The 12336-nt window shown below is 52.2% G+C and overlaps 1 protein-coding gene across 1 annotated transcript; it reads right to left on the bottom strand.

Moving 5' to 3' along the window:
• Window positions 1–766: 766 nt before the first annotated feature.
• On the bottom strand, window positions 767–6295 carry ZFP36L1 (ZFP36 ring finger protein like 1). The gene is made up of 2 exons (XM_061156808.1): window positions 6066–6295; window positions 767–3584 (listed from the first exon to the last, which is right to left on the bottom strand). The coding sequence occupies exons 1-2, from the start codon at window positions 6120–6122 to the stop codon at window positions 2625–2627; spliced, it is 1017 nt and encodes a 338-aa protein (XP_061012791.1). The 5' UTR covers window positions 6123–6295; the 3' UTR covers window positions 767–2624.
• Between the last annotated feature and the right edge of the window lie 6041 nt (window positions 6296–12336).

Here is a 12336-nt window from a genome sequence, read left to right as displayed (position 1 = left end):
CATTTTCATGCCTCTTCAACAGTCTTCCAAATATAGCAGCACATGTTGAGTCCAAATGAAACTACCTTTGCCCCTAGTGCCCTGTGACTGAGCCCCTCGCCACCCTGAAAGCCCATGAGTCTGCAGTGGTTCATTATACCCACCCCAGACAGGTGTTAAGAGGCTAGAGCTTCAGGTCCATCTCCTGCGGGGAAAAACAAGCCAAGAGGGAATTCCCTGGCTGTCCAGTGATTAGAACTCCACACTCCCAATGCATGGGTGTGGGTTTGATCCCTAGTCTAGGAACTAAGATCTCATGTGTCAGGTGGCACAGCCAAAAAAAAAAAAAATGCCTGGAAGCACCCAAATAAAAGAACAAATCCAGGTTTGCTGGAGTGCCATATGCTACATCCCCCTCTTCTTTCAGCACCCCAAACATTATGACCACAGACTAAGCAGGGAAGATTGGAAGCCCCCATGCCTCAGGTCTACAGAAGAATCTTCCAGGCTACAAGGGTGGGTAAGGCTGGCGCCTTGTCAACAACCAACAACTGGGCAGGTTAATACAAATACAGGCTGCTTTGCAATCAACCCCCACACCATCCCCTCTAAGCTCAGCAGAATTCCAACCTCAAGGAACCAGCCACTGGTTTAGCAGTTAAAGAGAAGAAACCAACCAATGCCCTTCCCCCCTCCTCCCCCTCCTAGCACCTACCTCATCTACAAAGGACAAGCCTACAGGCAAAGAGCAAAGCCAAAGCAAGCAAAACCAGCTTCACCATCAATGTTTCTTGAAAAAAATGGGTTTATTGATTTTTAAACTGCAAATAGTCGTTACAAAAAGTTTTTTTTAAATAAATTCACACAAAGAAAGAGAAATAGAAAGCGACGGTAGTGACCAGCAAGAGGAATAATAATTACATTCATCTTAATGTGTGGTGTGCCAGTTCTGTTTGTATTAACATTGGAAAACTCCAAAACCTGGAATCCAGAACCTCAAATCTGCAATCGGAATGTCTTGAGATGGGCACGTGGAAGTCAAAGGGTTTCTTTTTTTTTTTTTTTCCCTTTTAGAAGCTATACATAAAAAGTTGTTTTCCTTCTGTACTGTCACAGAACTTTTACATACATTCTCAGTCCTAGTTGTGAAAGGCCAAAAGAGAAAGAAACTCAATTTGCAGTCCAACACAAAGGGGGGAAATTTCTAAAATAAATAATCCAACAGTTTTTTGCATTTTTTTAAATTAATTTTTCATTTTTTTAAAATAAAATAACCAAAAAAAGTGTAAAGTTACAAAAAATGTCGTTGAAGAATAATATATTAAAACTGTGGAAAAAAAGGAAAAAGACACGTCACAAAATTTTAAGATTAATATGAAGATCATAATTTAACATAAAAGAATATATTCTATGGATTTGTCATCCCGATAAATATGAACAAAATTAACAAAAAAAAAAGCATAGTTTGGCAATAAATACGTTTTGATAAGTTAAATAAGCTTTTTTATATTGATGTGCAGTGACAAGCAAAATTTTTGCTCTCCAATTTCTGAAAGTTATATGAAGTTTAAAACCCAGGGAAAAAAGCATGGCGTGAGTGCTCTAAGGATAGACCTACGGTATTCTAGAGCAAAAACCATTAAAGCTACTTCTACAGGAAATCGTTTTACACAGATATTGTATGTGGAATGAATACCATTAACTGCTCACCCCTTACATGTTTTTTTTTTTAAGCTTTTCTCTCTTTTTGTTGTTATTTTTTAAGATGTCACATATGAACTGGGGAACTTTAGCACCAAAATCAAGTCTCTCATAGTCCATCTAGCTTCCCCCTTCCTCCCCACTTAAAAAAGAAAAAAATTAAATCACAAAGTCCCACTTATGTCACAATCTTCATCCGCTTTTGCAGTCTTCCTTCCTGCAGACCTACACGAACCCAGGCAAGATTAGTCAACAGAGGTTCAGGTCGGGAAGAAAAAAGGTTTTGAATGTCAAGACAGGTTTCCCCAAAAACCCAAGTCTGGCAACAACTCTCCGGAGAGGGGTGTGGGGGCTACCAGGGAGAGGGAGGGAGGAAGTGTGTGGGAGACAAATTAAGGAAAGGTGCAATTGTGTTGCCAGTGGAGGGAGCTGCTGGTTCTACATGCCCCCCCCACCTCCCCCTCCCCTGGGCAGAGGCTCTGGGGAGGCCCACGGGTGCCCTCTGGCGCTGAAGAGGTAATGTAGTCACAGTGACAAAGTTAGATTACAAGGCACTAAGTTGCTTCTGTAAACTGTTACTGCTTTTTCTTTTGTGATTTGGCACTTAAGGCTTAAGCCAGGGGGGGGTAACAAAAAAAAAAGGCATCTACTGACAAATATGGGACTTGTCTGTTATGCATGGTTAAGTGGGCTATAAAAATCGAGGGGGTTCAAGCCAGAGGAAGCTACTGACAAATTGACTTGTCCTTATGTTGGGGGTGGGATGTAAAGAGGGGAGAGGGAGGGGGCGGTCCAAGGTTCTGGGGGAAAGGGGTTGAGCTTAACCTTGTTATGTAGGGGTTTGTCAGGAATCGGATGGGGAGAGGGGTAAGGGGAGGGGATGTGGGGAGGGGATGAGGAGGTGGGGGAGGAGAGTAGGCAGGGGGGTCCCTCCCTACCCTGGTTTAGTCATCTGAGATGGAAAGTCTGCTGAAAATGGGCAGGCGTCTTGAGTTGTCCAAAGTAGGGGAGTCTGAGCCACTGTGGCTGCTGCTGGAGCTGCTCAGGTAGCCCTCCTGGTCCGAGAGAGAATCCTGAGGGCTGGGGGGAGAGTCAAACATGTGAGGGGACTCAGACATGGGCCGGAAGAGGAAGGTGGTCGGGGAGCCACCCCCGGGCAGCCCCATGCTAGGGGCAAAGAGGCTCGCCAGCTCCTGGCTGGAGAAGGCGAAGGGGTTATTGGTGCCATCGGGGAGGGTGGGTGAGCCCAGGAGGTCGTCGGCGCTCAGGATGGGGGGTGGGGTGATGGAGGTGGGGCTGTCCAGCAGCCCCGAGGCGGCGGCGGTGGCAGCGGCACTGGGAAACCCAGCAAAGCTAAAGCTGTGCTGGAGGCGGGGACGGTCAGCAGAGAGGTCCCGGGCCCCGGCCAGGGCACGGCGCTCCTCGGCGTTGTGGATGAAGTGGCAGCGGGGCCCGTATGGGCAGAAGCCAATGGTGTGGAAGGTGCGGCACAGCTCCGTCTTGTACTTGGGGTGGCGGGTCAGGCTTCGGAGCTCGTGGATGCCGTGGGCGAACTGGCACTTGTCGCCGTACTTACAGGCTCCATTCTCCTCGAAGGGGCGGCACAGCTCGGTCTTGTAGCGGCTGGAGTTGACCTGGCCGCTTCCCGGCTGCTTCTGGGGGGGCAGCAGCCGCTCGCCCCCTTCTGAGAAAGAGCGGTCTCGGAATCGGCTGTCCCGAGAGCTCAGAGCTGGGGCTGGCTCACCCTTGAGGCTGCTGAGGAGCTGGTTCTGGTGGAATTTGGAGCTGGGCAGGGTGACCGAGTGCCTCCGGGGGAAGCCCCCGCCGGCAGGGGTGCCCACCGCCTTCCTGTCCAGCAGGCACCCCCCGGCACTGGGAGTACTGTAGTTGAGCATCTTGTTACCCTGGAGGGGAAAGCAAGGAGAGAGACTGTGGTTAGTGACAAAGGCCATCCACCAGGCCAAGAAGGGTACCCCTAAGGGCAAGCCCCCTCCACAATCAGAAATGCTCCATCTCTCTCAAAGCCCACCATCCCCACCTCTGCCCTGGCAAGCCCCCTCCTCCTCTTTCTCCCATTCCAGCAGTCAAGAGGGTTTACTTTGGTCCCAGACAGAAGAAACCATGAAAATCCTGGCCTGTGTGAGAAATTGTTTTATACACGCATCTACTCCATGCCGATCCCTGGATCCCTGGAATCCACTGTCATATCCTGTCCCCAAAGCTACCACTTTCATCCAGAAAATCCAACTCCACCTTCCTCAGCTGAAAATATCTCACACAACTCAAACTCTCACTTCCCACCCTCCTAACAAAAAAAAGGTAAACCACAGGAGACTATGGGCTAGGCCTCCTTTCAATCAGTCCCTGCTTAACTGACTACCCCCCCCCCCACACACACACCCCTCAACACACACACACACACACACACACACACAGTCTGGCCAAAGTCGCTCAACTTCCTCCTTCAGAAGGGATCTATCGCTTTGGCAACAGGTTTCCAGACTGCCTTCACTTTACCTTGCAGCTTAGAGGGGGAGAGGGAGGGGCTGGAGGAGAAATCCCTGATTTGGGGTGGGGGGGGGAGGGGACGGGGAGAGGGATGTGATCCCCTGAATACAAAACTCCCATGCTCCCAGAAGGGGAGCCTTCTACAATGATCTCTCCCACCATTCACTGCGCACCCCACCCCCTCCTCTGAGAGGATGCCTTTGCAGTTAGTCTCCTGGCTGCAAGAGCAGGGTAGGATAAGAGCGCCAGTGTTTAATCTTTAACGCAAAGCTGCAGGTGGGAAGGAAAAGGAAAGCACCAAATCCCCCCAACCTCCTCCCAGTCAATAATGGATGTGGGGGGGGGGGGGGGGCAGAGGCACTACAGGCAGGTCTCTGTTCCAATGGGACTCTATTCACCTGCCCAACCTGTACCTAAGATTTGGAAAGGGTGTGAGCAGGGGACCTGGGAGTTGGCTTCCCGGCCCATGTGGGTGTCATTGTGCAAATTCTAAAGTTGGCCCCTTAGGATCAGCTGCGGGGGATCGGGAATCTGTAACAGCAACCACCCCCTGGAGCGGATTACAGGAACCAAGTGGAGAGCCAGTTTCCAACAATGAGGTTCATTTAAAAAGTCCTGCGGGGGGAGGGAGCAAGAGAAAGAGAAATAGATCAAAGAGCCGGAGAGCCGCGAAAAGAAGGAAGAAGTGCCGGCTAGCTCGGGCAGCCGCCAGGGCAACTGAAGTTTGGAAAAGCACAGGGAGGGAAGGAAACTGAAATTCAAATTTTTGATGTTGCTCTTCAGCTCCAGGGTGTCCCTGCACCCCAATCCTGCAGCCCTGGGGCCCTGGCAGCTGCACCGACTGGAGAAGCAAGCTAGGAAAAGACAGCAACATGACTCGACGTGTTTAAAAGAAGGCAAAACACTTTAGCAATTAAAAGTAGCCAAGCAGCTTCTCTCTTTCAAACTGGGGAGAGGGGGCGAAAAAAAAGTTAACATCCACAGGCTTCTGTTATATACCCTTAAACTGCACTCCTGGAATAAATATTTCGGATTTAAAATTCGCCTTTTTCCACACCGGCTGGCAAGCTACACGACTTAAGGAGGCCCTCATTAAATCCTTCCTCGCCAAGACCCTAGAGCTCAGACGGGCATTTTGTCGTCGTGTCTCCCCCTCCGCCCCCCCCCCCCCCATCCCGTCCATATCCACGAGTCTCATTCTCAGAAAAGAGGAAAGCGGGTGAACCCGAGTCCCACTTTCACCCCCAAAGTTTGCAGCACGATCGGCTATCACAACAGGAAGCCTGTAGAGCTGGGGCGAACTGAAGTCCCAATGCAAGCTCGTTTGACAACATCCTTTGAATCACCACTCTTGGCCTTTTTCTCGCAGATCCCCAGCCGCTCCAGAACAGAGGGAGAAATCACCCAGCAAAACGTCATCCCAAGATTCTCCTTCCCGAGGGACCCGCACCTCCCGACCTGCAGTCCGGCAAAGTGGCTGGAGAGATTCGAACTCCCTCCCGGGAGCGGCGACACCCGAAACGGAGCAAACTAGCGAAGCCGGGCTCAAGAGCGGAACGTCACGGACGAAAAGAATCACCGAAAGATTGCCCCAACCCCAAACACTGCCCCGGGCGGCCCCCACGCACACTGCGCCCCCTAAAACTCTGGCCTCTGGATTCCCAGGTAATCCCCGCCAGGAATGGTTGAAACGCAAAGGGTGGGGAGGAGAAAGCCAAATTCCTTCAAACTGGGGAGAAAAATGAAGCGGAAAAAACAACCATCTCGCCTCTCTTCCTCTGCCCCACCACTGCCTGTCCAGACCTAAACTTTTGGAGATTCTTTTTGAGGACAAAAGAAAAAAGACTTTGAAAAGGAAACGCTGCGCCCCACTTTACCTTGCATAAAACTTCGCTCAAGTCGAAGATGGTGGCAGACACGAGGGTGGTGGTCATCTTGGGCGCTCGCGCGGGGCAGGGACAAGGGTCTGGTGTGTCGCGAAGGTCCCGGTGCGGGGAAGGCGCAGCCTCCGGCTCTCCGGTCAGGAGTCCCACACGCCTGCTCCCGGCGCCCCTCGCCTTTCTGACTCTCCCGGGCTGCGGCGCGCGAAGCCCAATTTATATAAGTTTCAGATTTGGTGGGCCGGAGGGGGAGGAGGAGCTTTAAACTTATTTAAATAAGGAAGAGGAGGAAAAAAAAGTTGATTGACACTTAAGTTGAATCAGCCATGCGGTCAAACTCGGGGGAAAAAAAAAAAAAAGAAACTTTCAAAAGGAAGAAGGGGGAGGGGAGACGAGGAAAGAAGGCGAAGAGGAAAAAAAAAAAAAACCCACTGTGAGCCGCGCACAACTTTTTTTTTCTTAAAGAGGAAAAGTTTCGAGTCCGCTCGCCTGTCTACCCCGGGGCGGCGCCCCTTTCTGGGGCCGCGCGCGGCGCGGGGGGGTGGGGTGGGGGGGTGAAGGGGCGCCCCCCTTTTGTCAGCCTGCGAGCGCGGCTCTGTGACATCACTCATTCCACACTCTTCGGGGTTCTTGTTGTTATGTTGTTATTTTTCTTTTCTTTTTTTTTTTTTCTTTTGGTCGGGCAGGAAGGCGGGCTCGACTTTCTCTTTTTGCAAGCGGGAGCAGAAGCCCGTCCTAAGCGCCCTGGCTGTGGTTTCCATCTTGTGCCGATCTCCCTTGAAACTTCTCCAAGTTCCCGCACAACTTCACTCTTTTCCCTTAGCGCCCTGGCTGCGGTTTCCATCTTGTGCCGATCTCCCTTGAAACTTCTCCAAGTTCCCGCACAACTTCACTCTTTTCCCGGGATCTCTTCAGCCCTCGGTTCCCCTCCGCAAACCCCACGGGGAAAGGAAACTGGAAATAAGGGGAGCACTGAGCGTTCAAGTCTAGGGTTTTGTTTCTTCAGGGGCGGGGGTGAGGGAGAAGGATTAAGGAGGAACCCCCCCCCCCAGCCCCACAACACACACACACACACACACACACACACACACCCGGACCGCCCTGACACACACACACACACACACACACACCCGGACCGCCCTGGCGCAGGCGAGCACCAAGCGACTTAGCGCCTACACTGGCGCTCGCTGTGCCGCGGACACCCTCCAAGTCTGGGGCGGGGTGGGGGGGGGGGGTTGCTCCGTGAAAAAGACCCCGGTCCAGGCGGATTGTTTTTCACAGGCCTGGGAGTGGTATTTATTGCACGCAGCAATCTTTAAATATTTTTCTAAAACAAACCTGAATCCTCACGAACGCCCTTCTGCCCACCCCCGAAAAAAAAAAAATCACCGAGCAACGCACAGCTTGCCCCGCGCTCTGAACCACAGGCTGCGCCCGAAACTCCCTAAGCAACACATACACGCACCACAGACGCTGGAACCATGAAAAAAAAGTTACTTTGGTAAGAATGAAGATACAAAGATGGGGGGAGGCGACACTTATTGTTGCTTCTCCCCCGCCCTCACGGGAATGGAACATATGGCTTGTCACACTACGCTGTTTTGGCGGGATGGGGGGAGGGGGCCATGGGATCCTCGAAACCGAAAGGCCTCGAGTTGGCAATTACTCTTCTGAAAACTGGAAAGTATATATTTATTTACTGTTGGTTCGGACACCCCTCCACCCACCCAGATAAAAAGTTGTGAATGTGTCCCCCCACAGACCGAGGTGGAAACCGCGGGGCTGTGTTTCTTTCCTATTTCCCCGCGTGCCCGGCCGCCTCCTCAGCCCTCGCACGTTTCTTCCCAGCACTCGAGGCCGCCGGGTCTGTTATGAAACCCCGTGCGCTGAGTGGCTAAGAGCGGGTTCCATTGCGATGTAATTAGGTCACCCCATTATGAGCACGTTTCTTTGAAAAGGTTGGGGCGGGCGGAGCAGGGCGCTGGAGTCGCACTCTCGCCGCCGCCACCACCACACACATATTTTTACTGCATTTCTTATTTGTTTGTCAGCCTCCGAGCAAACCCGGAAACCTTCCAAATCACAACTGTTTTAGGAACCTGTTGTTGTTTTTTTTTAATCTTCGCGTAACACACCACCTTTGCTGCAGCCACGAACCAATGTATGTGATCCCCAGTCCGGTCTGCTTTTATTTGTCCCCTGTGACTTAAATTGATGGCCCCCATTTTTAACCTGGCCGCAGCCCCCCTTGCTTTTCTTCTTCTGGTGTCTTCTTTTGCCTGTTGCTTCCCTCCCCCTGCTCCCATTTTTCAGCTTTTCTTGAAATCTGGCAAGCGCCAGAAGGGGAAATAACTTCCATCCACCTTAATTTAAATCATTCAAATGTAGGTTTCTTTCTTAAAGGGCTGTTTGCTCCCTCTCGTCCCCGCTTCGGGGTGGGGGGTGGGGGGGGAGCGGTTCCGTGCAGTTTCTTAGTGATGAAGTAATGAGTTCCAGATTTCAGGACAGAATAGGGTGCGCGTTAAAACCACAAGGTTAGTCTGCGTCCTGATGTGAAGCTATTTCGGTTTTTTATACCCCCACTCTCCCCGCAAGAAAAAAAGAAAGAAAAGGGCCCATTGGTCTTTAAATCTGGAGGGTTCGCGAAGCTCTGCTGGGCGGGGGGGGGGACGGACGGGGGAGGGGCGGAGAAGCGCGGGTGGAAAATCTTGGGGAAGGGGCCCGGAGCGGGCGGGGCCCAGGGCCAGTCCCGACCCGCACCCTGGGTCCCCGTATCCAGGTGGCGCCTCTTCCTCCCCCAACCCTCGCGACTGCGGGACCCGCCAGAAGCACCATGACGGGACCTTGGCACCGCGGGCTAGCTAAAAAGTCTTCCACTCCCCCCGCCACAAAAGAAGGCCGATTCCTCGAATTTCCTTTGGTTCCCAACTCCTGGAGGGCGCTCCCCTCCCCCGCTCCCAGGGGCAAGGGCTCCGCGGGCGGCGTCCAGCCCGGCCCGCTCGCTCCGGAGTTGTTTACCGGCCCCACCGACCGACCGGGTTTGTTCCAACTCCCAGAGCCTGTCTCTATAATTAAACTCTTTTTTTTTTAATTGTCGGGTTGCAACGTCATTTCGGGGACTTTCCAGGGGTGAGGGAGCCGGCCTCCTTAACCCTTCGCTGACCTGGCATCCGCGCCGCGGCGGACTGGGGAGCAGCGTCCCGCCGGGCGGAGGAGGGACAGAACCGGCCTGCGCGCCCCCTCGACCCCGCGCCCCGGACGTGCTCGGCAGGTGCCGGGTGTGGGGGGAACAGCAGCCAGCCGCGACCCGGCCGGAAGCCCGACGCGAGGCGTGCGCTGCCCTCCTCCGCCGCCTGCGCTCAGCCCTCGGGTTCCTCGCCCGCGGCCTGCCCAGAGCGGCCGCCCAGGCACCTGCACTACCTTTTCCGACCGGGAGGCGACGGGCCAGGTTTGCCGTCCCGGGCCCGACATCCGGGCCCTACCCGCTCATATGGAGCCAGTCGCCTATGCGAGGAGGGGCTAGCCAGGTATTTTCGGCTTGGGGGTTTTAGGTTTTACGAAAAGAGGAAAATGAAAGTCCTCAGAATTAGGGAAGCGCGACGGACAAACTCCTCCGGCCAGTTTGGGCGCACCTCGAGGCAGGTGAGAGTGTGGGGCGCCGGGCTGCTGCGATGTTGCGCTTCTTCCCCAGCTTCAAGTCATTTGCAAAAAAAAAAAAAAAAGCCCAAATTCTCAGATCAGACCCCGCGCTTCCCTCGCAACTTCTGCTACCTGAGACCCTAGGACAACAGCTAGGTTCCTGGATTAGAGAAAGAGGGAGGAAGGGACAAGTGCTGTTGCATAGTTACCTGGTTCAGATTCGCGTGTGGAATGCAGGTTCCCCTGCCTTGGTTCCAGGCCCAGTGAATCAATTACTCTGGGATGGGACCAGGAATCTGCATTCTTTGTAAATTTCATGTTAGTGACTCAAACACCAAGGTGTAAGAATCAGTGGTCCAGGGCTTTGAAGTTTGGGCGGTTCGGAATCCAAATCTTGGCTCTGCCACTTCCTAACCTTTTTTCAAGACATTGACCAAAGCCTCTAAAGTAGGGATAACAATTCCGCCTTAAATTGGCAGGTAAAGTGTCTAGTCTTATGCCTAGCTGTACCCTTGTATATGCCCAGCCACTGTGTGTAAATTAAACCATTCTTGGTGTCTTATTAAAGCATAAAACAAATTTAGGAAGTATTCACTTTGCAAAGGATTCTTCAATATAGATTCTTCCATAAAATGATCAGCTGACAGCTTTGATCTGGATCACTCTCTGACCCCCACCCCCACCCCCAGGCCCCAGGCTTGGACAAAGCAGGCCTGGACACCTGGAAAGGGGCAGAGGACACTGACCCCAGAGCCTGGGAAACAGCAAGGTGAGTCAGGATGAGGTGATCGGGATCTGCTGCCCAACTAAAAAATACCGGGTTGTTGTCACAGATATTTCTGAAAACTAGATCACTCCGCCCTGTTGATATCCAATAAAAGCCAGATTCTTCTTTCTCTCAATATCCTCAAGCAACCTCATTGCTTAGTGGCCACAGCTCAGCTGCCAATACCCCATGAACCAGGCAGAGGCTTCAAAAGGTGGCACTTAGGGTCTGCTGTAAATGCAGCTCTGCACAGTGTTGGGAGCCTTTGGGGTACAGCTCAGGGAGCCCACCACCTCCTGGTAGGACTGGGAATCCAACCCCAGGGCTACCACAGCCTTAGGGAGTCTCACTGCCTGGCAGCGGGATATCTAAACCTACTTCTTGGGTCAATTGTTTTAACACGTTTCCTGCAGAAATGCCCCATCATTCCATTAAGCTCCCAGGCTAACCCACAGCTATATAACCCCTCTTTCCTTGCGTGGGTCACCTGCCTTGAGACACAGGATAGCCCATGAGTTTTGAGCCACCTAGACTTTGATGGGAAGCCCAACTCTGCCAGCTGGTTACCCGTTGCACAACCTCGAGCAGGTCACTTCGCCTCTGGGATGATCAGGAAGGTGTAGACCTTTCCTGACAGTGCTAACCCCTGAGAGCCATTTGCCCTTCAGCCACTCCAAGCAGCTAACAGTTGCTAACGGTTGCTGTACACCCCTCTCTGGGGCTTCCTTTTGCTGGGGTTTCAGGCAGCTCCCCAGCAGGCAAAATACCTCTCTCCTAGTGGTGCCGTTGTAGCCTGCAGCATTTTCTGGAAATTACCTGTTTACTCCCCATAGACTGAACTCCTAAGAGCCAGGGCTTCTCTATTACCTGCAACTCTTGAATAGATCCTGCGTAGGTGGTCAGTAAATGTTTTCAGTTTGCACCCGACCCTTGCTGTTGAGTCCTTTCAGACTCTTTGGTCACCATGAATCTAGCAGCAGGAGCAGAAGAAGGAAGGGGCAGAGGTTCCAGGGGTGGCAGGAAGGGAGGGAGGGCCTGGGCTTTGCAGGAAGAGGGGATGACAGCCTTAACACTGGAATGTTCAGAAAGCCAGCGCTGGTAACTCAGGGAGGCTGGGCTTCCACAGTTTGCCCAGGGCATGTTCTGTGCAGCTGTTAAGAGGTACCAGGGTTCAGTGGAATGAGTACTGGTCCAGGAGTTAGGGATTCTGGAGCTTCTCTGCCTCTGGTTCAGGGGGTCATTTCTCTAGTCTGGGCTCAGTCTTCTGAGGTATAGATGGAGAGTGGGGACTAGGCTGGTGGTATCCAAACATTACTCTGAGCACAATCATCTGGGGAGCTTTTAAAATAAAGCTGGAAAAAAAAAATAAAATAATGCTGGGCATCAGGCCCCACCCCACCTCCAAAGATTTTGCTTCAGTTGGTCTGGGGTGAAGGCCAGTATTTGTATTTTCTAAGCTCCCTAGATGATTCTATTGTTAAGACAGAAATATTTTATCTGGTTGTTTTAGAGCGACGGTTCTCAGCCGGGGTTGATACACCCCCAGTGAATATTTGGCAATGTCTAGAGATGATTTGGCTGTCACAACTGGAGGAGGGAAGGTCAATGCTACCAGAATCTGGTAGGTTGACACCGAGGATGCTACCGAACATCCTGCAATGCACAGGCCAACCCCCACCCCAGGCGCCCCCGCCAAACCCCCCGCAACAAAAAATTATCTAGCCCAAAATGTCAATAGTACCAAGATTGAGAAATCCTGTTTGAGAGGTCTTTTCCAATTCTATGATTCCTGTGTGCTCCCAAAACCCTCTCCTTTGGGCAGCCCAAGTAATTTTTTTTTTCAAAACCTAGATCTGATCTTGT

The sequence above is a fragment of the Dama dama genome, chromosome 12, assembly GCF_033118175.1.
Source record: "Dama dama isolate Ldn47 chromosome 12, ASM3311817v1, whole genome shotgun sequence".
NCBI classification, from domain to species: Eukaryota; Metazoa; Chordata; class Mammalia; order Artiodactyla; family Cervidae; genus Dama; species Dama dama.
The sequence above is the reverse complement of the archived record's forward strand: the minus strand, read 5'-3'. Positions and strand labels throughout refer to the sequence as shown.